At 37.6% G+C, this 25,901-nt stretch overlaps 1 protein-coding gene and 1 long non-coding RNA gene across 3 annotated transcripts; one reads left to right on the top strand and one right to left on the bottom strand.

Moving 5' to 3' along the window:
- The first annotated feature begins 2,902 nt into the window (after positions 1-2,902).
- On the top strand, positions 2,903-4,509 carry LOC148430007 (uncharacterized). The gene is made up of 3 exons (XR_015867569.1): positions 2,903-4,032; positions 4,205-4,256; positions 4,330-4,509. It is a non-coding gene; the product is annotated as an uncharacterized LOC148430007 (long non-coding RNA).
- Positions 3,480-25,736, bottom strand: slc15a4 (solute carrier family 15 member 4). 2 transcript variants are annotated; one of them, XM_088430940.1, is made up of 9 exons: positions 25,582-25,736; positions 24,726-25,374; positions 22,601-22,893; positions 22,253-22,397; positions 21,991-22,071; positions 18,847-19,027; positions 16,124-16,282; positions 14,158-14,316; positions 3,480-3,971 (listed from the first exon to the last, which is right to left on the bottom strand). In XM_088430940.1, the coding sequence occupies exons 2-9, from the start codon at positions 25,308-25,310 to the stop codon at positions 3,820-3,822; spliced, it is 1,755 nt and encodes a 584-aa protein (XP_088287066.1). In that variant the 5' UTR covers positions 25,311-25,374; positions 25,582-25,736; the 3' UTR covers positions 3,480-3,819. The 2 variants fall into 2 exon arrangements, with proteins under 2 accessions (XP_088287066.1, XP_088287077.1); XM_088430951.1 differs by having other exon boundaries at positions 24,726-25,335; positions 25,582-25,733.
- Positions 25,737-25,901: the final 165 nt, after the last annotated feature.

A 25,901-nucleotide genomic window follows, 5' to 3' on the forward strand; every position in this document is an offset into this window, starting at 1 on the left:
GTTTTGTTGCTTGAAATACCATTACGGCTATGTGTATTTACCATTATTCTTCTCAAAAGTCAACCTCTTGACATCAGTGATATATTTAAGATATGCATGAAGCAGCTGCAGGTGAAATATGACATAATCCACTCCTATCAAGACATACAATTCTATACAATTTGCAAAATTGAGAAAAAAAAGGTTGCCTTGTCCAGACAAAACCATGCTATTTAAACACATATAATTATACTTTCTTCGTGCGAGAAAAAAAAAAGTCCATACAGCTTTGTTTATTTTTTAAATAACATGCTGCTACACTAAATCCACATAATGTGTTTTTATTCATTTACAAGCATGCCAAGCTGCTTGGTGGCAGTAGTTTTGCCAACTCTGTCCAGTCAGAAAGAACTTTCGTCTTTTAACGTCACAGACGTCTGCGTCTTTGATGGGAAATAGAGTATAAGGTAAAATTCCGGTTTATGATTGCTACACGCAAACAGGAAACTGGAGAATTCATGATGACTCATGATTTGAGCCCTGCGGCTTATAGTCCAGTGTGGTTTAACTGTTTTTTGGCAGGGTTTTTTTTCTTTTCTTTTTTTTTTGCTAGCCACCAGCAAGCAAATGTGGGTATCAATGGTGGGTATCAATGGCTGTGTTTAAAAAGAGTTTAAAAAATATATTATCGGAAAAAAAAAAAAAATTATATATATATATATATATATATATATATATATATATATATATATATATATATATATATATATATATGTTGGCACTAAACATGCAGACATGTTCAGTCTGTTAAAGAGAGGATGTTGGCAGACAATTACAAAAAAAAATTAAATGACTAAAAAAAAACTTCATACAACATCTTTTTGCATAAAGATCTGATGTTATTACCTGCAGCTTATAGTCCAGTGCGGCTTATCCGTGACAAAAACCATTTTTTTGCTCATATTTTGCTGCTGCAGTTTATATATTGGTCCGGAAAATACGATTTTATATATATATATATATATATATATATATATATATATATATATATATATATATATATATATATATATATATATATATATATTTAATGTCTAAATTGAATAAGAGAATGTATAAAATTAGGGGTGATTTGTGATGTGTAAGTACACAGTATACAGTATATGATTTTATTGATGTATTTACGATTGTTCATATGAATTATGTGGAATGTGTTTTTATGTTCACTAAAATAATGTATCAAACAAAGGCAGACAAAAAAAGGTGCTATTCAAGTATTGATTTAGGGTTTGAACTGCTATTTAACAAACAGTATTCTGTTAGTGTTGAAAATATCCATCCATCCATCTATTTTCGATAAATATGTTGGCACTAAACATGCAGACATGTTCAGTCTGTTAAAGAGAGGATGTTGGCAGACAATTACAAAAAAAAAAATCTGATGTTATTACCCGCAGTTTATAGTCCAGTGCGGCTTATCCGTGACAAAAACCATTTTTTTGTTTTGTTCATATTTTGATAGCTGAGAGTGAATTCAATGAAGTTGCTCTCCTTGGGCGTTGATTTTGAAATTAATTCACTTCTTTGTTTATATCAGTTTTAACTCTGATTCTACGGGTTCCAAAGAAATAAATACATTTTCTGTCAGAAATCCAACTTAGAGAATTGAGACCCCCCAAAATACATATGCAAGAAGGATTATTAGTATTTGTTTAATGGATCAACCGCAAAGAAAAATGATCCTAAATTCTGATATAATTTTACAAATGTAACACGACATGATTTGAACCCTGCTATTTCATTATCCACAGGCAGTTTGAAATGCATGAGGAGAGTAAACACTTCCTTAATCCATTGTGAAGTTTACAGAATTTGAAACGGAAGTGTGCAACACAGCAATAGATCTCCTTGCTATAGACACAGAAAGGGTGGAGAACACTATATTCACAGTCAAAACAGAATAAGCTTGTTTATACCCTAAATTGGTAGACCCAAAATTGCCATGCATTTTGAGGCCACTGATGATACAATTCCAGTTTCAACATGTATTTCCAACTTTTTCTTTGTCACACTGCCTTTGACTATTGCAAAAAAAAAGAATAAAATAAAATACAATAAATAATCCTAACCATTAAGGCTTCATTGGAGTTATATTAAGGGATGGACATTTTAAACTGTTGCTCTCAGAATGCATCCAGTGAAAAAATAGAAATAAAAAATTAAAATACAGAGACAACCAAACTGTTCATGTCTCCCTAAAAAAAGGACCTTGATAATGTAAACATTAATGAGGTCCACTGCATTAAAAAGTTAGCATTTGAATAGGTTACCGTGTCTGCATTCTAGTGGTAACTGGCACTCTCCAACTGTGTGTTCAAGATACACTATGTACATTAAACAATTCATTTTGAAAGATTTGACAAATACTGATGCATCACACCAAGAGCGGGAGTGATAGAACTGTAGTCAGAAAAATAGTGCACTGACTGCCTAACCGCTGAACTACCAGAAAACGATTGTTGCAAGTGGATATGAGATACAAGACCCAAAAAACGATAATATTTTTTTCACCATTGATGTGAAATACAATCTAAATGTAAAAGAAAAAAAAAACACTTTTAAAGAGGGCTGATAAAAATAAAGTGCAGACTGTAACTGTACACAACTTACTAGAACTGCCGAATTAACCAGTTAACCAATCACATTCAAAATCATGCAAAATAGAAGGCAGAACATACCGTACGCCACGCCAGTCCTTGAGGGCCGATATCCTGCATGTTTTCCAACCAACACCTGATTCAAATGTAGAGTTGAATAATAAGCTTTTGAATCAGGTGTGCATGAGCATGCTTACACCATACAAAGGGCCTCTGATTAATCAGATACATTTCAGGTGATCGACTAATTGTTTGGAGGAGAAACCTGAAAGTTTGTAATAGAAAGTCTGGAATAGGGCCTGACATTTTTTTGAAGCTGATACTTATTTTTTTTGAGGAAAAAGTGATTAAGGAAAAAATTAAGAAATTAATTAAGAAAAAAATTAGAATGGGTTATTTGGAGTAGTTGTAGATAAAGAAAAACCAATCTAAAGCGTGATGCTGCCACCTTTCCTCACATTCTACAAAATGATTTTGTAAAAAAAAGTATGGTCTATCTGATATCTTAAAATGAGGTCTTTCTTGATTCAGAGGAAGCTCTCTGCAGCTTGTGCTGTTAGATGCATGTCACTTTTTTAACGAGCCTCAGACTACAAAAAAAAATCACATTTCGAATTTAGAATTAATTTGAAGTTAATTTGGGTTAATCAAAAGCATTTCAAAAGGTGGAAGATGTGTAGTACAGCCAATTTACAATGAATTTAAAGCTGATTTATCATTTGGGGACAGTCATGTCCCTTGTTATAAAAGTGTTTTGCAACGACTTTAGTTTGACTTCATTTTTTAAAAAAAAATATCTTAACAGATTATAGGTCAGATTAATGGTGAAAAAAATACAAATGATTTGAATATAATTTTGCTTTAATATTACAAAAAAATACATTCGAATAAGGGTGTGCAGACTTTTTAAACTATAATCTTCTGACATCATTGCAGGTATAGTGCAAATTAAGGCGACACAGTAAACAGGAGTGAATGCGACGTAGCTCTTGCAAAAGGCTCAACATTTTTAGCCACAAAGGCTAATAATTTTTTTTTTGTTTTTTTTTAAATACAATAACAGAAACCTAATGATTTCAGCGAGTAGAAAACTTAAAGGATGTGACCAATAAGTACATATTCAAATGACTGATGACTGGATTGTAAACAGGATGCAAGCTATATAACAGGCCATGTGTTGAGGTCAAGATGAGATGTGTCTTTGTCTATGGCTTCCGGCTCGACCTCTCTGCTTGTCATATTTAAAAGTGACAATAAGGAAGATGAGAAGAGTGACACCCTGAATCCCGGCCAGGAGAAAAAAGTAGTAGTGCAGCGAGCAGTCGTTGATGTTTCCTAGAGGGTTGAAGGGAGAAAACAGGACAGTCTTTATTCTTCACATCTGCTGCAAGTTCAGGTAGGTGATTTTTTTATTTGTTTGTTTTTTTTAACAATGCATGAGTGACACAATGATACGGGTAAATTGTGAGGCTGTTTTGACCTGTTCTTATGCAACTTGTAAAACAATCCTGCAGACATGCATCATGTCAAGTATTTTTTTTCCTTTTTTGTTTTAACGTTTTTGACAGATACATTCAGTTTTGTCGAGAGAGTCGCAAACAAACACAGGACTGTCACAAGGTACCGTGCAGCAAGCCAGCTTCTTTTTGACTCGTTTTTCAAAAACAAATATGCTTGATCTCCCACTTTGCAGCTACAACAACAAAGTGAGGACTGAAGAATCAGAACATACAAATCAATGCGGGTGCCTTTGATACCTATTAAAGGAAACACTTCCCCTGGGAATGGGACACAACAAAATAAAGCGTTTTCATTTCCCAAGCTCACCTTACATCAAAACTACAATGACGGTATGATAACAAATATGCTCACGTTATGGTATACAGGACACTTAATGTGGTGGCATGATGCCTTTTGTTTAAACTTTGGTATCAGGGTTAGTCAGCCCTGGCCTACTAAACAATGGTTTACAGCATTACACTATCAATTAATCAAGTAACATTCCTTATATAAAATGCCCCTCCTTCCTTTAATGAATACGTGAGCTGACCCCACTCGAAATGTTTAGGTGCTAGAAATGAGACAAGGGGAAACGAGACACAAATCCCACCGGATGAAATGACTCACAAAATTGAGACCATGAGACAAGAAGAGTTTTTCACAGAAGGCGTAATATAAATCATGTGTATTATAAATGTCCCAGTTTTAAAAATGGTTTCTTTTTGATGAGCAGACTACAAGAAAATTAAGAATACATATAGCATGCAAATGTAAACAAAAGGAGAGGATTCTTTTTTACCTGCAGCAGAGATTTTTCCTTTTACTAGATAGTTTAAATGCATAGAGCTGCCAATATTTTACCATCTTTATCTTCAAATTCAAATAAAAATATATACTTTTTTTGTTTTGCTTGGTGAAAAACAAACCACAGAAGACCAAATAACACATTTCTACTTAATTTTGAATGACCAACTTTTATAACGGTTTTGATAATCAGCATCTTTTTATTTAAATATATACTGTATGTAGTGGGAATAGGGTGCTGCTGACCTCAACTCGGGACGTTGTGAACCAGTGGGCAGAATACTTCAAAGACCTCCTCAATGCCAACAACACGTCTTCCCCTGAGGAAGCAGAGTCCAGAAGCTATGAGTTGGGCTCTCCCATCATTGGGGGTGAAGTCACCGAGGTAGTCAAAAAACTACTTGCTGGCAAGGCCCCGGGGGGTGGATGAGATCCACCAGGAGTTTCTAAAGGCTCTGGATGTTGTAGGGCTGTCCTGGCTGACGCGCCTCATTGCATGGATATTGGGGACTGCACCCCTGGGTTGGCAGACTGGGGTGGTGGTCCCCTTTTTTAAGAAGGGGGACCGGATTGTGTCTTGGAACTACAGAGGGATCACACTCCTCAGCCACCCCGGTAAAGTCTATTCAGGGGTGCGGAGGGGAGAGGAGGGTCCGTCTGGAAGTTGAACCTAGAATTGAGGAGGAACAATGTGGTTTCCGTCCTAGCCGTGGAACAGTGGACCAGCTCTACACCTTCGACAGGATCTTCGAGGGTGCATGGGAGTTTGCCCATCCAGTCTACATGTGTTTTTTGGACTTGGAGAAGGCGTTCGACCATGTGCCTCAGGGAGTTCTGATACGCCCTGATATGGATTATTCGGTCCCTATACCACTGATGTCAGAGTTTGGTCCGCATTGCCGGCAGAAAGTCAAATCCGTTTCCAGTGGGGGGTGGACTCCGCCAAGGGTGCCCTTTATCACCAATTCTGTTCATTACTTTTATGGACAGAATTCCTAGGCGCAACCGAAGCGTTGAGGGCGTCCGGTTTGGGAGTCTCAGCATTGCATCTCTGCTATATGCAGACGATGTGGTGCTGTTGGCTTCTTCAGACCATGACCTTGAACTCTCGCTGGAGCGGTTCGCAGCCGAGTGTGAAGCGGCTGGGATGAAGATCAGCACCTCCAAATCTGAGACCATGGTGGTCAGTCGGAAAAGTGCCCTCTCCGGGTCGGGGAGGAGGTCCTGCCCCACGTGCAGGGGTTCAAGTATCTTGGGGTACTGTCCACGAGTGAGGGTGAGATGGAACGTGAGATCAACAGGCTCTGTACCGGTCTGTCGTGGTGAAGAGAGAGCTAAGATGAAGGGTAAAGCTCTCTATTTACCTGTCGATCTACGTTCCTACCCTCACCTATGGTCACGAACTGTGGGTCGTGAACGAAAGAACGAGATCCCGGATACAAGGGGCCGAAATGAGTTTCCTCCACAGGGTGTCTGGGCTCTCCCTCAGAGATAGGGTGAGAAGCTCAGTCATCCAGGATGGACTCAGTGTCGAGCCGCTGCTCCTCCTCGTTGAGAAGAGCCTGTTGAGGTGGTTCGGGCATCTGGTTAGGATGTCTCCCGGACGCTTCACTGGTGAGTGGGCATGTCCCACTGGAAGGAGCTCCTGGGGACGACCCAGGACACGCTGGAGTGTCTATGCCTTTCGGGTGGCCTGGGAACGCCTGGGGATCTGGATGATCCCTGGCGGAGCTGGATGAAGTGGCCGGGGAGAGGGAAGTCTGGGCTTCCCTGCTGAGTTTGCTGCCCCTGCGACCCGACCCCGGATAAGCGGATGAAAATGGATGGATGGATATACTTTGAGATTTGAGACAACACTCTCCCCATAAAATGTGTTTAATGAGCCGAAGTGATGTCACATCTACAGAACACAACTTTGAGTACTGGTTTGTTCGAAAGTGATCAGTAGGAACAGCCATTGTGTCGGGCTGTCAACATCAACATGCGTGTGTCATTTATGTTTATTAAACCGTCTTTGAAAAATAATCCAACTGCTCTTGCCAGCCAATATGAAGTCTCAAGCTAGTCTCAGCTAATTTTTTCTAGACACTGAGACAAACGGTGGCAATCGGCGCCATACTATGAAACATCAGCATGATTAAATAGTCTTTTAGCACCCTTAATTGCCAATAGAGTGTGAATTAAGAACAAGGTTGTCTTCTTTATATGAGGACTTACTCAACAGGAAAAAACATAATGTCTACTTCCTTAAAAATTTTCAAAAAAATAGTAACATGCTTGTTTGGACTGAGTCCATATGTGACAGTTGGGAGGTGCAGCTCTTTGAACATCAAACTCAAGACAAATCTGGAGTAACCCCCTTTTCTTGGGGTTTCCCAAAGGAAGGGGGGGGGACTATTTTAATGTCTTTAATTGTTGGTTTGGGCATAAATTGGATTAAAAGTGGTGTAGACACACTAGTTAATGGTAGCATATTCATAAATGCTTACTTTGTGCAACACACTGGCTGTGCTTTAAGGCAGTGGTTCTCAAATGGGGGCACAGGTACAAGTAGATACTGTACATACAGTATATTGCTTCTGTCCTGCATTATTGTCAGTGTAAATGTAAAGCCCCCCAAGGCGATGTTCTGTCTTCCTGAGAAAGCTCCTATTAGCTTTTCCAAGTGGGGTTGTCACTGCAAATAAAGTTGGAGAAAGAGGCTCGAGCTTGATGGCGGTTAAATATGGGTGTAACCTCTGCCTGTTTAGCATCATAATGCTGATATGTATGGTGATAGGATTTGAAAAGTACAGAATATGTATATTATGAAAATAGAAAACATTTACAACCTCTGTAGCTAAACTCGGAAACTGCTTGCTGGGACAGATTTTGTTTCATAAAAAACACATGTTAATAGACTAGGATAACAGTGTGTCAACGACAACAACAAAAAAAAGTTGTTTTAGCGCAGTTAATTGGTCCATAGTTAGAAGAACAACACAAAATGGTGTTCAGAGCCTAACCTTATCTCAAAATATAATTTTGCAAACGCAATCATTGTGATAAGTTTTTCATTTCATAAATTATTTTATAAACATACAGTATACAGACCTTATGTTCTTTGTAGTAATTGTTTGCAGCATATCGACAGTAAAACTGCCATCGGATATGTGTGACTTGCCAATCATTTTACCAACAAGCATTATACATACCTCTATTTGTATAGTACATGTGTTTAATACAAAAGGCATACCGCCGAAGTACTCCCTTCGCTTGATTGTAGGCATGGTTAGATTATACGCTAACGCGAAAACCTTCATGTTCCCGCACATGATTTAATGCCTTGTTCTATAGTGCTGATCAAAGTACAAGAACGAGACCTTCAAGCTTTGCATGAATGGTGTCGGTTGATCTCAGTAGAGCATCGCGACATCGCAATGTGCTCGCACAAGGTTATTTTACAAGTCTCTCTGTTGTGTGCACACCCTTGTTGATAATTAGACATTCAGTGGAAGAAAGAACACAGGGATGACAGAATGCAACTGACTCTTCTGTCGATGTGCCTTCAACAGAAGAGAGAGTCAACCATTTGATCCTAGTGAATGACTGTGATGTTTTGCCACGGCGTTAAAAAAATAAATAAAAAAAAAACAATAATAAGGAGAGAAAAATCTGTCGCAGGCCTAATTCATTCTGTCATTGTGTTAATCTGGTCACATCTTTACATTGTGAAGGATGGACTAAATAACAAAAAGATGTGTAAATAATTTATGAAGAGGAAGTAATTGTGGTTAACAGATGAGAGCTGGAGAAAAAGGGATGTGGTGAATTTCAATATACTGATTTGCCATCATATTAATATGTGAATCCTAAGCTGCAGACTTAATTGAACAACTCATATATATTCCTTGTCAATTTGAAAGACTGAAGAAAGAATATTCAAAGTAGTAAATGCTTAGACCAAACTGAGACCTGTTGGTAGATTGCTGAAATCCTACAATTAACAACTACGTGAACAAATAATGTTTAAATAATATTTGATCTCATCAAAAAAGGTTTGAAATGTCCAATTTGATCTTACAGTACATTAGTGGGAAATGCAAGTACTGAGACAAGGTGTGAGTGATTTACTGATAACGTGATTTCAAGACATCAGTGCTTATAATGGGGGCTGAAGTAGAAAGGAAAATTTAGAAGAATAGAAAATTGCCATTAATGTATTTTTTAAGGAAAAAATATACAGGAATATGTGTATCAAAAATGTTAGTAGCATCCAGGGACTAGAACTAATACTCTACTGGGGTACAAAGAATTCATGACCGCATGCAAAGTGTGTGAAAAAAACAAAACAAAAAAATATATTCAGCACCTATTTATCATAGAAAACAAATAATTCTTTAAGCTATGTAATCATATCAGACTATGTTGCTGTCTAGATTTTTGATTAACCACCTGAACATATACTGCGTAAATGCATCCGACCAATTTATGCACTTTACTCAGGACTTCTAAACCATTAATTATAAAAGCAAAAAGAGCAACGAATCTCTTTCAAATATGTATTTCAGTAAACATCTGAAAATTGAACAAAAGTAAAAAAATATATATATAAATATATACATATACCCCTACATCGCTGGATTTTGTTATTTTATGACACAGGGTGGCACCCACGTAATGATATACACGACAGAAGACCTTAAAAACTCAAAAAAAAAAGTAATGGCTTCATGTCAAATACATTGGCGCTATGTACTAAAAGCTGAGCTGTAAATAAAGTACAGTGATCCCTCCTTTTTTGCGGTCTCAGATATTGCAGTCTCAGTACTATTTCAAAATAAAAAATAATTTCAAAAATGCGCAAAAATGGGAAAAAATGAAAAAAAGCAAGAGTACATTATACAGTACTGTATTCATCAAATAACCAAGTAATATTAGTTAATAACTATGTTGAGAATTCTTCAAGCGTTAGAGTTTGTGATGTCTGTTATCTTATTTTGAAATGCATGCTTTTAATTTGTCGGGTCGCGTTACATTTCCGTTTCCTGTTTTACGTTCTTTGTGCGTCACGGTGCCGGTGAATGACAACATAAGCTCATATTTATAGTTTATTATCATTTATGTTGATAACGCACGCTACTGCCTATGTTTAGTAAGCGATGAGTGTTTATTCCGTTTATGTCTTTGTTTGTGTAGAGGTTGCACTTTATAGTTACTAGTTGTTGCTAACCCGCTAATGTCGGCTAAAAATACAGTAAATTCATAAATTAAGTGTTTTTATGTTAGTTGACAGGCTTTAACATTGTTGTTGATTTATTATTCAACAGATACTACATGATACACCATACATGAGCCAAAATAAATGTGAAGTTCAACGTGATGACTAGCGTACTCTTTCACCGGAGTCTTGGTGCAGATAATCAGTCCTGAGAACAAATTCTCAACAAACTAAGTAATATTAGTTATTTAATGAATATACAATAATTTTAATATTGTTAATATGGATAATTTAATGTTATATTAAGAAAGGAAATAAAATATGCAAAAAATGCAAAAAAAAAAAAAAAAAAAAAAGATTGTTTATGGTGACTCCGGCTATATTGGGGCATACATAGAAATCTAGGAACCGATACCCAACTTCGCGGGTTTCAGGCTTCGCGGGGGGTTGACAACCCCCATTAAGTGCGAAGTAGGGGGGATCACTGTATATTTAAAAGGAAATACAAGACTGATTGTTTATAATACAACAGGGAACAAAGCTGTTTTGTAATTGGCACAAATGCCCATTGACAATCTCTTCAAGGGCGATGGAAGGAGTTTACATGCTCTGAGCAGTAGCATGACGAAGCTAGATGCTAATGCTAACATGACTGTTCTACTTTCTGTCAGTGAAGAGATCAGCATGCTGTTTCGCACAAACACGGCAAGTGGTCACTTCCACTTGTAAGTTGGCGTGCTTATCTTGACATTGCTTGTAAAAGCAATAATATTTGTCCATGGTAATGTTCAACGTTGTCAGGCACAACGAAGCCTGCCAATGACGGCTAAGTCAGTTAGTTGTTATTGAGCACGGGCATGAGTTGCAGCTAACAGCACCTTAGGACCACACGCTTGTTGGACATTTTTTATTTTTATTTATTTTTTCTTCCAAGAAGCAATAGACAGAACCATGACTAACACACGTATGCAAGAGCATTACACTATTATAGACAGCAGAATAAGGGGTTTGTTCCAATTTTTTTTTTTTTTTTAAAGCTTCATAAAATCATCATGCGGGATGGAATAAACCTTGTGGACTGGATCCAACCTATTTGAAAATGTTGGTCTATAGGCTGTATAAATTTTATATTGGATTTTTATTGAAGAGCTGAACACATTACAAAAAGAAAACAAAATATAAAAAAACGAAGGGATCAATTGATCGCACGGTTCAGTACTGTATATGTTCAAAAGGAGTAAGAAGTTCAAGAACTTATTGAGTCCTACCTCTTGTTTTCTTTAGATGATTATATAAAATTTAGATACTAAAGGTTAATTATATAGAGTAAATAATGTATGCCAACAAACACAAGCTTACTCATATTATCATTGATGCTGAAGTCCTGAGCAGAGCCAACAGACCACAACACTGGTATCTGTGACTAATGAAAAATTGAGTATTTGTTTTGTTATCGGTCTGAAAAAAAGTGGGATTGAACATTGCTTTAGAAGGGCCCTCAGCCAGGCAATTTCACAAACATGGCCAACCTTTCCCAAGGACTAGCTTGTAAAACCATCATGAAGCCTACATATTCTATCTTTGACAGGCCTTTTAAAGGTGATTACACAGTGAGCCTCGACTGCATATACGACATGAAATGTAGATCAATATACCAATTTAGGCAGATGTTTCAGGAGTCAACATTTTAAGGTTTTACCACATTCTATATGATTTTGTGCTACAGAGTAAAATTTGGGGGGGTAATCAATGGGCGTTTCAGCTGTAACTTGAGTAATTTTCTGTAGTTCTTCATCTGAAAAGTTTTGCACACCAGTCTAAGCAGTCTACGGTCTGGCCATCTAAGCAGTGGTCGGAAACACCTACTACCAGCCCCGACAAATCTGGTATATATATTGAAAAATACATTTATGATAAAGTCCTTGTTAACTTATCCTATAGTGATAAGAAAGGCCTCTAATATATACACTGACATTTAACTCAATGTGATCCAAAAACTGCTTCAGCGGGATCAGCGAATGTCATCTTGCACTGAATGTCTTTAAAAGTCCTCCACATCTGATATATGACTGACAACTTGAACACTTGTCAAACGAAAGACCATTTGCCATCTTGGGACAAGAACATCTTAGAAAAGAGCTCATTCTGGAATAAATTTAGCCAGAAAAAGGGTTAGGAAATCAAATGCAGAAACGATAGAAAAGACACGCTTGTAAGGGTATAAGATGAGGATGAACAGACTGCTTGTGAACTTTAAAATAAATAAGTGTGTATATATATATATATATATATATATATATATATATATATATATATATATATATATATATATATTGTTTGTTTATTGAAGCGGCATGTACTGGCTGTTGGGGCTACGTCTCATTCTCGTGAATGAGATCGTTTATGTTCTTACCCTACAGTGATAGAATATGCTACTTTTGGAGGGTGTGGGCTTTGGATAACACGACCGTTGAGTGCATTCAGACAGTGCTCTTAATGTGGGAGCGACACTGAAAATGACATCGAGGAACACTTTTTCTTGAAAGAAAAGATGCATACGAAACACAGAGTCCAGTTAGTCATGTGAGCATTCCACAAAATATGTGCACCACTGGTTATGTATATACATATACGGTATATGTAATGATAAAAACGGAACAAGTTGGAAAGACACTTCACCGACTGGAACTTTAAATGCAACACTCAACACATGCTGACTTTTCCAGAATGAGCAGGTGGAGCCAGTGACAGCATCAAGCCACGTGATGCCCGACTAGCAGTTCCATCTCCATGTAAATGCTCAAGGGACAGCTTTACTAAAGTCGAGCAGGGTGGTGTAATCAGACCCCCGGCCTGTGATTAATGTTCCTCATCTATCTTCAGGCCAGTGCGGCTCAGTAAAACTCAGAAGAGTTCACCCAAGAAGCTGTTTACTGAACACCATTATGCCTGAAGCCATGGAAAGTAGTTGAATCTTTTCCACCTTCAGAGCTAGGAGGACTCAATACGCTAACATCTAACAAACTGTGAAAAACAGCCACAAAACAAACTGTACAATTCCTGACTGTATTTAATACCTAACCTTTCCTAAGCTTTGTGTCATGCTTTTTTTGTTTGTTTTTGTTTTGTTTTTATCTGAGGCCAGGAGAAGGTTTCATTGCATTTCTTAGATCACCATTCAAAAGCCTTTATAATAAAAAAAAGGAACAACCAAAACAAAACAAAAGATATCTTTAAGGCACTTTGGCTTAACTTTAACTGCACCTTAAATGCAGCTTAAATTGAGAAACTGATAAGATTTATGAAGCGAGTAACCCACCTTTATAGGGCTAACATTGGTAAAATCACGCTCATTTCTATGGTATACTGTATGAATGAGCTATTAGGTTTTTGTGGGTTTGCTACTTAAAACTTCACCACATGTTCAGAGAATTGTGATCTGATTCAGCAACCTTTTTGTAGTAGGACTCTATCAACCTGTTCTGTTGCCAATACCTCACAATTTACTCTGCCACTTGGGCAGATTTAGACATTGTGTGATTTGGTTGATGTCCTTTTATTGTGGTGGGAAAAACACAATTTCAAACAGGACTGCATGGGGTATTTGGAACCTTTTCCACAACTAATTTACAAACTACTTACTGTAAGTGGATTTTAAATCACAACAGGCTATGACTATCCTTAAGTCCTGTCCTGGTAAAATACAATTCCGCAATCTAATCCATATACATGTCCACACTTGTCAATAGTGGACTGCAGTGTCTATGGCAAGCTTGCTCAGCTGTAGTGGAATTTTGACAATTAAGAGGCAATCTGTAATGAAAATGCAGCTTAAAAAGAAGATCCTTTGCAATTATAAAGTGAATATGTTTCCAATGATTTTTACGATTGTGGTTCAGTTTATGTGCAAACTGTTTGAAATATGTTGACTATCATATAACCAAAATACGAGGAACTTTTATGAAAACCACCTTACGATGCAGGAATATATCCCCCTCAACTGTAATAGTTTCCTACCAAAATCTTTGTGGGATGACATCCATCCAATCTCCTTGAGGGACACGATGGCCAACAAACCCGAGCCCACAAAGGAACCTATCCCAGAAAAGAAGAAGAAGAGTCCCATGATGGCACTCTGCATAGACTTGGGTGCAGCAGAGTAAGCGAACTCCAGTCCTGCAGAAAAAAAGAACACAATTATTTCATGAGTATGAATTGAAAACAATAGACTGATTGGCAAATAGCTTTGTTGGCTGAATGGTTGAGTACAAGAGAAGGTAGATGGACTGTACAAAAAGAAAAAAAGATTAATTGGTAATAAATTAACTGTGGTGGGGGGGACTACTCAATGTGTCTTTAAGTAATTGAGGCAAAATAGAATGCACAAATTGGCCACATCAGCAAAGCATTTTAAAATTGTGTATGCTTTCAATATAGTGGTCAAGTGGCAACAGGGAGCGTCATAGTTCAGCAGCATTTTCAAGTTGGTTCGCTATCTGCTATACTATAGTCTGGAAGACAACTACATTCCACATTTCAAATCACACTGTTTGCACAGATAGGAAGCACGGGGGGTGGTTCTTATTTTCGACCACCAGACCCGTCTGCCTGCAAGCTAACATTGATAATTTCATGGCACCTTGTGATTTTTCAAATAAGGCCCGATAGCTACAACTGTCTGGAAAGATTACAGAACGGTGGCAGAATGTTTGGTTTTTAAGATTTAAAGGAGAGCTTCCACAAAGATATCTACGTTCTGGATAAGGGAATGCAAACGAAAAATGCTGAGATTCTATAGCATTGTCAACCCTAACCTTTCTCACTGTTTTCACAACTATATTTGCATCCTCGGATAATTTTTTGTTGGAACTAACTCACTTACTTTGCACAACACAGCTAAAGAAGCATTGCCTGCAAACTTAAAACCTGTAACTGTAACATTTTTCAAAAAAGGTTTCAGATCAAATCTAAATGATGTTCACATGTCCACTAAGAATGACTCAAATAATTGAACCGTTTGGGCCAAAGTATAAAAGCAAACAAACGATTTAAAATGAACTGCATGTTTCTTTCAAAGAATGAGTATTTTTTTCCTCTGCAGAATGTCAAAGAGCCTTCCAAGAAAACAAATCAAAACAAATTGACATGGTATGCAAGTAAAATTCATTGTTGTCTTTTAAAACAGGGGAATGAAAGTTTGACTGTAGTGGCTTTTGACAGATTTATTCAAACCAAAGAGGACTAAGGAAAATATTTCATTTCATTCAACATACTTTACATCACAATTCAGACTACTGTATTCTCCTTAAAATAAGCGCTAAAGAATGCAGAGAAAGAGACAGATATCTTTTTAAATAACGTTTGGGAAATATAGCAGTGACTGCATTGAATATTAAATCCTGTGCAGTAAGCAGATTTCTATAAAATGTTTGGTCAGATCAAAGTGGCCTAAAGCTGAAACGTGGCATGAATTAGAATGCAAAGACATTAGACAATAGTTTCGCTTTGCTGCTTTCTAATAATGTTACACATTTGGAACACAATTTTTCATCCTTGTTTTATTTGAGCCTTTATTTACAGGAGAGTCCTGGTCATAGTGCCTGAGTCACTTTATTACTGACTATTAGTACAGATTATTATTAACCCCCAAGGGAACATGCCATCTTGATGTTAGGCTGAGTGTGGTTTTGCCTGTGCGGACTACATATTGTTGAGTCCCTACCTTGAATGAAGGGTAGTGTTTATCACCTCATAATTATACAAGCTTTCTCTGTATTGAAGCACAGTGTTGTATAAGCAAGAGTCAAGGTTGATGAAATTGATGGGATAAGATGATAATGTTTAGATATAGGGGTATTTGTCACTTTGAGCTAACCATCCTGTTTGAGAGGCATCGGGTAAAGGGTGCTCAGAGTAGTAGAAATTCATAATGCATCTATATTATCTGAAATTAAAGGTTACATAGTCACAACAAATTCAGTACCTGCAATGCTGGCAAATATTTCACTGATGCCTATCAGCACATACTGAGGCACTTGCCACCAAATGGGCAAATCTGCTGCATAGTAGACTACGTTGCCAAGCACTTGGTCAATGGGACCATTTGCTTTGATGATCTCCAGACGTTTTGTCTCCAGAATACCTGATGGACAGATAAGAGGTAGTTAAAAAAAATGCAGCAATACACTTCTGGCTTGACTTCCAACAAATGCATTGATTCAGTGATTTTTAATTATTTTCATTTCATTTAGATCCCATTTGGATCTTTATGTATTATGACTGCTATTACAACTCCTTTATGTAAAAATCAACTGTAAGTAAATCATCAAACGCGATTGCAATCTCAACTTTAATTGATGAAAATGATTGTGCAACCAGCAACTCCAATATTTGCACATAGTGCCCAAAGGCAGCATCATATCATAACTATACATAATGCTGCACTTGGAGAGCAGTTGTGGGCTTGTAATCCGACCATTCAATAATACCAGCTGTCCATCTCAGTCCACGCAGCGATTGGGCTTCAGAGTCTTAGTCCTTCATGACAAACACACAACCCTGCTTACCCCCTGCTTATTAAACACCACACGGTCTAATATGATGCTGAGTCCTGAACGTCTAAAGGCACCATAAGCACATTAGGAGACACTTTAAAGCATAAAGTTTAAGATACTGTACAACTATTTCATAAGCAGTCAGCCAGGCTTTCTGAAACCTCCCTCACTTAATTTGCAAACAAAAATCAAATAACAAATCAATGGTTCTCTGCAGGCCAGCATATTTTTGGTGTCCTTTTCTATTGCATAGGAGGTCCAACTTTGTTTGTTATGCCGAACAGCAAACGCCATGAAATTGCACTGCATCTACATTATTAGAGAGTTACTAATTATATTGAAGATTTAATGTGTTAGACCAGTGGCACACAAACTACAGCCCGCGGGCCGAATCGGGCCCGCTTCGGCATTTTTACCGGCCTCGGTAACAACACTAGGGACGCTTTATGATTTTTATTTCTATCTGACCACATGATTGAGACTTACACATACATGAAATGTGACATTCTAGAAAGGGATAACGTGGCCTCAGATGAAAAGGTTTGGTGATCCCTAAACTAGAGTGTATCCGTTCTCCATACTAAATATTCTTGCTAGCGTCACGAGTGTACTGGAGACTATCAGAACTGACTTTGGTCAAGAAAAAGTATACGTTCCCGAACTGGTACTTACTCATCAGCATATTTTCCCGAATAAACATGACACTAATTAAACACTAATCCCCATCTGTTTAAGTCAGGACAACGTGCCTTCAACCTATCCCTTTGAGGTTATTTGCATATGCCCCATAGATTACCTCTAAATGTTAAAGCAGGGCAGGCTGAGGATTCCAAAGCATTCCAGGCAATTTCAAGGAATGAATGTGGGCACTGAAGGCAAGGCGCAACGACATTACTGATAAACACATTCGACTCATTTGTACGATCTAGGCTATAATAATGCACCGCATCCCATGGTCAGCTGGAAAAAGAATTATTGAGCAATGCGAAATAGTACTGAAAATGGATGGATGGAAAGTGTAGACTACATTATTGCCATCATGTCACCACTTTGTCCAAACGGACTTGAATCCAGCATCACCGCATGTGTGTAAGCTCACTGTCCTGTGACCAATGTCCACACCCTTGCTCCATCATAAACCCTTTCTCTCCACTCTCAGGAATTGCTTGCTGCAATATTCAGAACTTATTTTGCCAGGAAAGGGCTTTACTCTGCCCCAAGAAGTGGAGTGATAAAAGCAGATAACGGAATAGTCTTTCAACATCATAACTGAATATGTGAGAACTATTTTCCAACTAGAAATACCAATGTCCTCTGAAAATGAAATATTTCAAAATTTGATAGACCATATATACTTCATATACCTTTCAGAACATCACAGATGGGAAAGAACTAAAAGAAAATTCTCGCTCAGCATTACATTCTACTTCTCAATTTCTGCCAAAGTACAGACCAAAAATACAGGGTTACTTCTTAACCTCACATAATTTCATAAATACTTTACAGCAAACGAAAAAAAAATAGTTGCACATCTAATTTTGTTCAGATTTTCATCCAATGCTGGATACATGTAAGTCACAAATAGTATTTAATAAAATATGCTAAAATTTTAAACAATTACTTCATCTCATGTTTTATTTTTTATTCAAAAATCTGTCTTCTAGCTAGTTGAGCCAAAGAACTTCCACAAGGTTGTTTCAATGCAGTCACTTCCACCCAGACATCCTGGACTTACTTTCAACTAATCCACAAGATAGAACCCAAAATGACTCTGTGGCAAGGATGCGTTCATTCATGGCAAAACAGTGATGCTACATGTGATTAAAGAAGAAAACATAAGGTGTCAATGGGAAAGTGGTGCTCATGTTTGGGAAATTTTCATTGATCTGTGGCAGAATACGATGCGGTTTACTGAGTAAATTTATATTATATAGCTCATATTAAAATTGTGGCGTTATATATCAAACATTTGAGGGTAGGCATGTTTTTATAGTAATCAAGATGTTATGTGATATGAAGATAGTTCCACCATGAACAGAATGGGCTGAGAAACTTGACAAAGAGGTCCAAAACTTTACTCTTTTTATTTTCCAGAGCAACTCGAAAAAATAAAAATACAAAAATGCACCGAGGACATTTTTTGTGTACTCACCCGCTGCCACCGCTGACCACATGACAAAGAACATCCCCACTGCAATCCTCTTCAGAGAGGAGGGCAGCAGGCCACGGCGTTTCAGAATAGGATCCACTACTTTGTCCTTTAGAGGAATCAGCATGAGGATGAGCACCGCATCAAACATGGTGAGCCAGGCTGCTGGGAAGCGGAATGTCATCTGGAGGATTCAGAGGACATAGATGAAATAAAACTGTACAAAATGCAATAAAGCATGAAAACTGTAGATAATTTCTCCAGTCTAATACGGCTGACTAAGTGTGTGTGTGTGTGTGTGTGTGTGTGTGTGTGTGTGTGTGTGTGTGCGTATATTTGGCACTATTGTCTTGCTATTACTTTGGCTCCCCCAGGTGGCCAAAGTTAAATGTGACTGTAACCAATATAAAGTCAACACATTCAGATAGATTTCAGTAACATTCGGTTTAGACGAACTTTTGATCTGGAATCAGGCTACGTAGAGTACACCAATCAGACAGAAAATCAAAAGGAATTTATGTAGCACATCAAGTTAAACAAAATACTGCCAACATGACAGTGTCATTGAGTCTGACTGACTCTTTGTTTCATAATGTATTTTCAAGCTAACCCACGTTTGTTCAGTATTTCTATTGTTGACATACCATGCATTTCAAATGTGACAATTTCTTTGCCGAATGAAATCGTCAATAATAAGAGAGGAGTACTGTCCTATCTGAGAGAAAAGCCCATTGTGAGGTCAGTGCCAATTAATTGCCCCCCCCCCCCCCCCAACAACAAAAAAAGAAAAAATAACAACAAAAAACAAAAACAAGATCGACAACTTCATATATTTTGAAACAAGCATCATCCGGATGCAAATTTTAAAAGTAATACATGTGGATTTACGAGATAGATTGGGGCATGCAAGACACCAGTCATTGTTCTGTTTTAAGCTAACTTGAAACTTGAGCTAGTGCAGTCCTTCTCAAAAAGTTAGGCGGACGAGGAGATGTCCAGGGGTGACCCCAAAGAAAAGGCTTAAAGGTTAACAATTGTTGAAAGTTTATTCATACTGCATTTTTTAATTTCGTTAATGTTAAAAAGTTACAATACTTGTCTTTTTTTGTTCTAGATAATATTATTTACTGTCACTGCAGCAAATGGGGGTGCGCAAAATAAAAAATATAATAAACATTTTGACTGTGTTGAAAAACGTGTTGACTAACACTGAGTTAGTACTAGTAAGCATTGTAGTTTGGGGCAACATGTCTCAGTCATTTTGAGGTTCGTTGTCACGCGACATACAGAGAGATATATACATATATAGGGTTGAAATAGGCTTGAAAAAGAAAAAAAAATCATAACATGTTCATACACTTTGATTGCTTACCACTACACTAACACAAGACATGAAAATAACATGGTTACAATATTCATACCTAGGACCTTCAGCTTTCATTTGCTGCATAAGTGTGTTGATTACAACAAAAACACAAAAGTGTAAAAAGGGTGACAACATACCCTGATCTTCCTACAGCATAGTTAGTTGATGAACATGATAAAGTTTTTGATTATGTTAAATTGCTTTATGATATGCCGCTTGAAAAAATAAATGTTATGTGAAGGAAGAAGATGATGCCACACATTGCAGGTATGGCCGATGAAGAATCAGAAACATAGCCAATAGGTTTTTCTTTATGGTTAACATCACAACGCACATTCTAACAGATTGTAGATGGCTGCTTCTGCTGCAAAAGTACATGACAAATTGCTCTGTTCCTATTCATGCATATGTATTAACAAAAGGGCCCAAAGAAAATTGTGAGTTTTGTGCGGAGGTTGAGAATGCATTAAGAGAATCTTATTTTATATTCTATTATATCTATAAAAACAGCAGGGAATTGCATATTACTGTATATCTATTTTTAGATCACTAAACCTTCAATTGCTCTTTGTTAGCGTTGCAAGTGATTGACTAGATTAACTCCTCAGTAAGGAATAACAAATTGTGGTTAGGTGGCATACAAACTATATACAAAAGTGTTTTTAGTCAATACGGTATATAGACAGTACAAAGACCCTGTATACCCTTCCTATTTTCCTGACTGCCTCCGTATAAGCTTCCTGTGCATAATATTCATCCATCTAACCGTACTGTCCGTTTACTACTACTTAGCCTGATAGATTGATAAAGCAGAAAAAAGAGACACACACACACACACACACACACACACACACAGCAGCGAAAAAATGAAAATACTGCATTGCACAGCAGCTAAGAGATGAAACTACTGCATTTAGCTTTGAATGTAACGCACCATAAATAATTACAACATATTCCTTTGTTTGCAGCTCTATCCGCATTCAGTGTGTTCTGTTTCCTTGAGTAGATCTAATTTGTTCAGTTGTGCCATTGAACTGTGTCAGGTGGGGAAGTAAAAACACTGCAGCATCAAATCTCATTTCCCTTTTGATTTGGAGAAGTGTCAAGACTTGTAGCAGACAAAAGTCTTGGTTTCATTTCTGATAAGAGCGCATGTGGAGACAGAAAACAACCTGCTATGTTGGCTCTTGTATGATTACCAGTAATCAACATTACCTAGGAAATCCTGTTTTGGTGAAATATAAAGATGCATTTATAAATTCCACTTTTAGCGGAAAAAAATCACATGCTATATGCAACTGATCTGTATGATGTAAAACAAGAGAAAGGATGTGTCTGGACATGCTTCATTGTCATATTTTTCTAACATCTCACCTTATAAGAAGACTGTATGTGAAAATGGAAAAATAGGCAAGCAACTCATGTCGGAATTATTCATAGAAAGCCATCGGATGGAGGCGCTGTTGTGGAGTGCTCCATCCACCACAGACAGGTTGCTAATCTGCAAGGTATTAGTCTGTTGAGTAAAGTTCTGACTTAATCCCCAAGGCATTACCACAACCTTTGCCAGCCGCCAGCTGTTACCTACCACTGTCACTGTGTCAGTAACTTACAGTTTCAAATGTGTACTATCTAGTTTTGAAATACTTTTTGCAAGAAACGCCATGCTACCTATTTTTCCAAACCCAGCACTTGGTGTTGATGTTTAGTATACAAAAAAAAAGGGGGGATTCTTTGCTAACATATACCGGTTGTAATTGTACCAATTCTTGTTTAGTTACCATGTGAGAGTCAGTAGTGCTATTCAAGGCAGCAACTGGAATCCTTAGATGAAGGCCCTGAAGAATATATGTTGTCTGCATCTGCAAAATAATAAAATAATACAGAGGTCAGCATTCGAGAATTCACTTCTCATAGCCTTTCGGAAATACAATATAAAACTCCTTGTGTTGACACATAGCAGTGTACTGTATTACCTTTATCATGTATGGACTTGCTATGCCACTGCATAAAATACAGCTCATGAATTCCAAACTGATTTACCTGAAAATATACTGTCCAGTATGGAATAAGGGCGAGGAACACTGGTAGAATTTTCACCAAAGATTTCACTTCCTCCACTTTTTCTTCTGGAAATTTTCCTCCATAGTTCACTTTGGCACCATCCAATAGAGTTGGTTTATTGTTTCTGTGAAAAAGGATACAATTTGCCTGTGATTGACAATGTTAAATAACCAAACTCCAAACCCCAATTCCACAACAAAGTTGGGATTTTGTGTAAAATGAAAATAAGAACAAAATGCAGTGTTATGTGAATGCATTCCAAGGGCAAGGTATTTAATGTTCAAATAATGTTATGCTTTAATAAGCGTCTCAGTGGCGATGCATTACCGAAGCAAGTCGGGCTCCTTGGGTTTTGGGGAGCAACAAGCGTAGCTCAGTATCTTGAACATATCAGTGAAAGCACTGCCATCAGCAGGCTTGGTGATAAAAACTGTGCGGCCCAGGAGGAAAACAAGGAAGGAAATACCAAGGCACACAGTAGGGATGATGTAGCCGACCTCAAAGCTGAAATTTTGCTGGATATAGGCCACACCTCCCAGTGACAGGATGGCACCTAGGTTAATGCACCAGTAGAACCAATTGAAGAATCGGCGTGTGGCTTCCGGCCCCCTGTCTTTTACCTATTGAAAAAAAAACAACAACAACAACAACAACACACTATTGTTAAACATACACTATTCCAGGGATTTTTTTGTCATAAATCCACCTGATAGAAATGCCAGTGTCCTGTGAAAAAAATAATAAATGACTGGACAAATTGTATGCAAGTCAACTATTATAAGCTGTACTAGAAAAAAAAAAAAAAACAGGACAAAACATATATCCAGTGTTAAAAAAAAAAAAAAAAACTATCTGCTATTCTCAAGAGGTATTCAAAACGTTAAATAAACTCTTTACATCTTTTTATAAAACCATTGGCCTTAATTTGAGCAGTGCAATGTTAAAGGTACAGCATAAGCAGTGCAAGAAAACAATGACAGCAGTGACCTATACGGACTTATCCCTTTGGAGGAAACTAATAGATATTATATTTATGTGATAACATGGAAGAAAAAACAGGCAATGTTTCAGTGCTGCAAGTAACCTCTGGAGTTCCAATGCTGCGTTAATGGCGTTAATTGGCCTTAATTTGAGCAGTGCAATGTTAAAGGTGCTTGTGACGACAGCATAAGCAGTGCAAGAAAACAATGACAGCAGTGACCTATGCGGACTTATCCCTTTGGAGGAAACTAATATATTATTTACGTGAATTATATTTATGTGATAACATGGAAGAAAAAACAGGCAATGTTTCAGTCCTGCAATTAACCTCTGGAGTTCCAATGCTGCGTTAATGGCGAGGTTAGAAATGCAAAACGACCAATATGATCATTTTAAAATAACTCCAACTTCTAAATTGTAGGTGGTTGGAACACCATTATATTAACAAAGTAATACTCTTTTCCAGAGATGGTTTGCATGTAATCTGTTAAATGGAACGGTTTATTGTAGTAATTCTATTTTTCTGAATGCAGTATTGCAGGCTACTTACACTAACATAAATATCCATGAGAATACAAATTCACATCTTAAGTATGCTTTTGCTATCAGTTAAAGTAGGTGTAAATAACCAAAACAATCATGCGCTGACAGCTACAGTACACACATAAATCCACACATAAAGGCATTCTACTTCAACAAATGCTATTTTCACCAGGCCGCAGTTTAAACAGACCAGTAAAATCATACATTTTAGTGTATGATGTTACACCTCCACTAAAAGGAATATTTGTGCTTTTAACCACTACTTACTGGAACATTTGTGCATCTAGCCACTAATTATTCTACAGACAATCAACTAAATACAAATGCCTGAGTCAGGAATGCTGTATACTGTTATGTTTGGTTGATCTATTTATTTCTGTTTTTCTCTTTTGCGTCCCTGCAGTATAAGGGACCTGTTTGAAGCAGTGTACTGGTTCATGATCAAAAGAATTGACACAAAGTCAAACATGTAATGAGCATAGGCTCTCTGTGGAAACAGAATATAACAGAAAAGAGCAGAATAGAATGCCTTTTCAGCCCTTCTGTGTGATTACGTTAAGAAAAATAAGTATTCTTTTGTAAACATTTACAAGAATTTTAGCAGTAAAGCTTTTTTTTTTAATGAAATGAGCCATGTTTCATTTGTGTGCGGTACTTTGCGTATGCATGTGTGTGACAGAGATTATGCATGCACGTCAGTGTGTGTAAAATACAATTAACTGGCTGTGACGATGAAGGATATGCTTGGCTGAATGAAATCCCATGTAAATCACATGTCTGCCTACACTATGTCTGACTGCATTCCCAATTATGGAGGCCCAGGTCAAAAAGGCTGATTACACTTAGAGACAATACGACAATGGGATTTCTATTTGCACACTTAATTAAATGTCGTTAAAATTGCGATTCAAGGCTATTCATACTATACCTGGTCCGCCCCAAATGGAGTGATGTTTGACTTGACAGTCCCGACACCCAATGCAATTAAAAAAAGTCCACTGTAAACTAGAGTGCCACAATACGGTGCACGGATGGGGCAGGTCACATTGCTTGGGGGAGTACTATTTGTGCTGAGGCACTCAGCGGGTTGCACAGGAAATGCTGCCTCTTCTCCACATATATTTACTCTGGTGTATTCGTTTGATATGAATGGGAAAAAAAGAATACCAACAAAGTACAAAATCAAACTTAAAGCAATAGTCCAAAACTTTCCAAGGTGTGCATCTGCCAACCAGCCTCCAAACGGGGATATCAGGTAAGTCACCCCCATGAACATCAGGGGAGCCTGGCTGGCTTGTGTGCCCTCCCAATAAAAAGGACTGCTATTTAAAAAGAGGACAAGGTTGGATGTGATGCCATAGAATGCAATCCTTTCCAATGATTCAGCCAGCAGGATAGCGGCACATGCAAGTCTTCTTCCTTGGAAAATTGATGGGGGTGACGTTATCACATTTGTCCCATTGTCCGAGTCCAAGAGAGGGGTTCTCTCGTTGGTATCATTGTCGGTAGCCATCGTCGACGGTGTTAACAACTTCCTTCTTGATATATATATATATAAAAAAAAAAAAAAATCAGCCCTACAACGAAGAGTACAATCAATGTTAATATTATTGATCAAACCTACTCGTATTTATTCGACAGCGTCGACATTAAAAATCAAAACACACTAGTTGGGAGGAACACATGACACTGCTCATATCGTATTATTGGCACATTAAGTTAATATGAACCGTAAGCTAACTTTAGCACACTGAGAGTTCGCAAAGAGTTTACTTATACATTACCGTGAATGTTAATTCCACGCGTCCGATGTGTGGGTTAGCTCCATCAACATTTATGTTGTTTATGCTTCAAATGTTTACTTCGCAATGAAGAACTGGAAGTCGCCCAAAATGTCACAGCAATACCCCGTGACACACATGCAGGCAACAAGCGGTTGGATTTGCGCGTGGTTCTATAACCGAGTTATAACGCAAGAGCTACGCTGGACTCTATGGAAAGTCGTGCATCCATCTTTTTAGATATCAGCTAAGACGCGATTGACGCCACGAATCGAAACGAGGAAGCGGAACTACCAATTTCACACGCATACACGTTTTTCATG

The sequence above is a fragment of the Hippichthys cyanospilos genome, chromosome 1 (assembly GCF_059441005.1).
Source record: "Hippichthys cyanospilos isolate Australia breed blue-spotted pipefish chromosome 1, RoL_Hcya_1.0, whole genome shotgun sequence".
NCBI lineage: Eukaryota > Metazoa > Chordata > Actinopteri > Syngnathiformes > Syngnathidae > Hippichthys > Hippichthys cyanospilos.

Excerpts from the sequence above, each read along its gene's own strand:
- slc15a4 (XM_088430940.1), bottom strand. The coding sequence starts at position 25,310 with ATGGCTACCGACAATGATACCAACGAGAGAACCCCTCTCTTGGACTCG. Across the intron at positions 22,894-24,725 it reads CTCCATTTGGGGCGGACCAG|GTAAAAGACAGGGGGCCGGA; the intron begins GTATAGTATGAA and ends TTTTTTCAATAG. Across the intron at positions 16,283-18,846 it reads GTGGTCAGCGGTGGCAGCGG|GTATTCTGGAGACAAAACGT; the intron begins GTGAGTACACAA and ends TCTGTCCATCAG.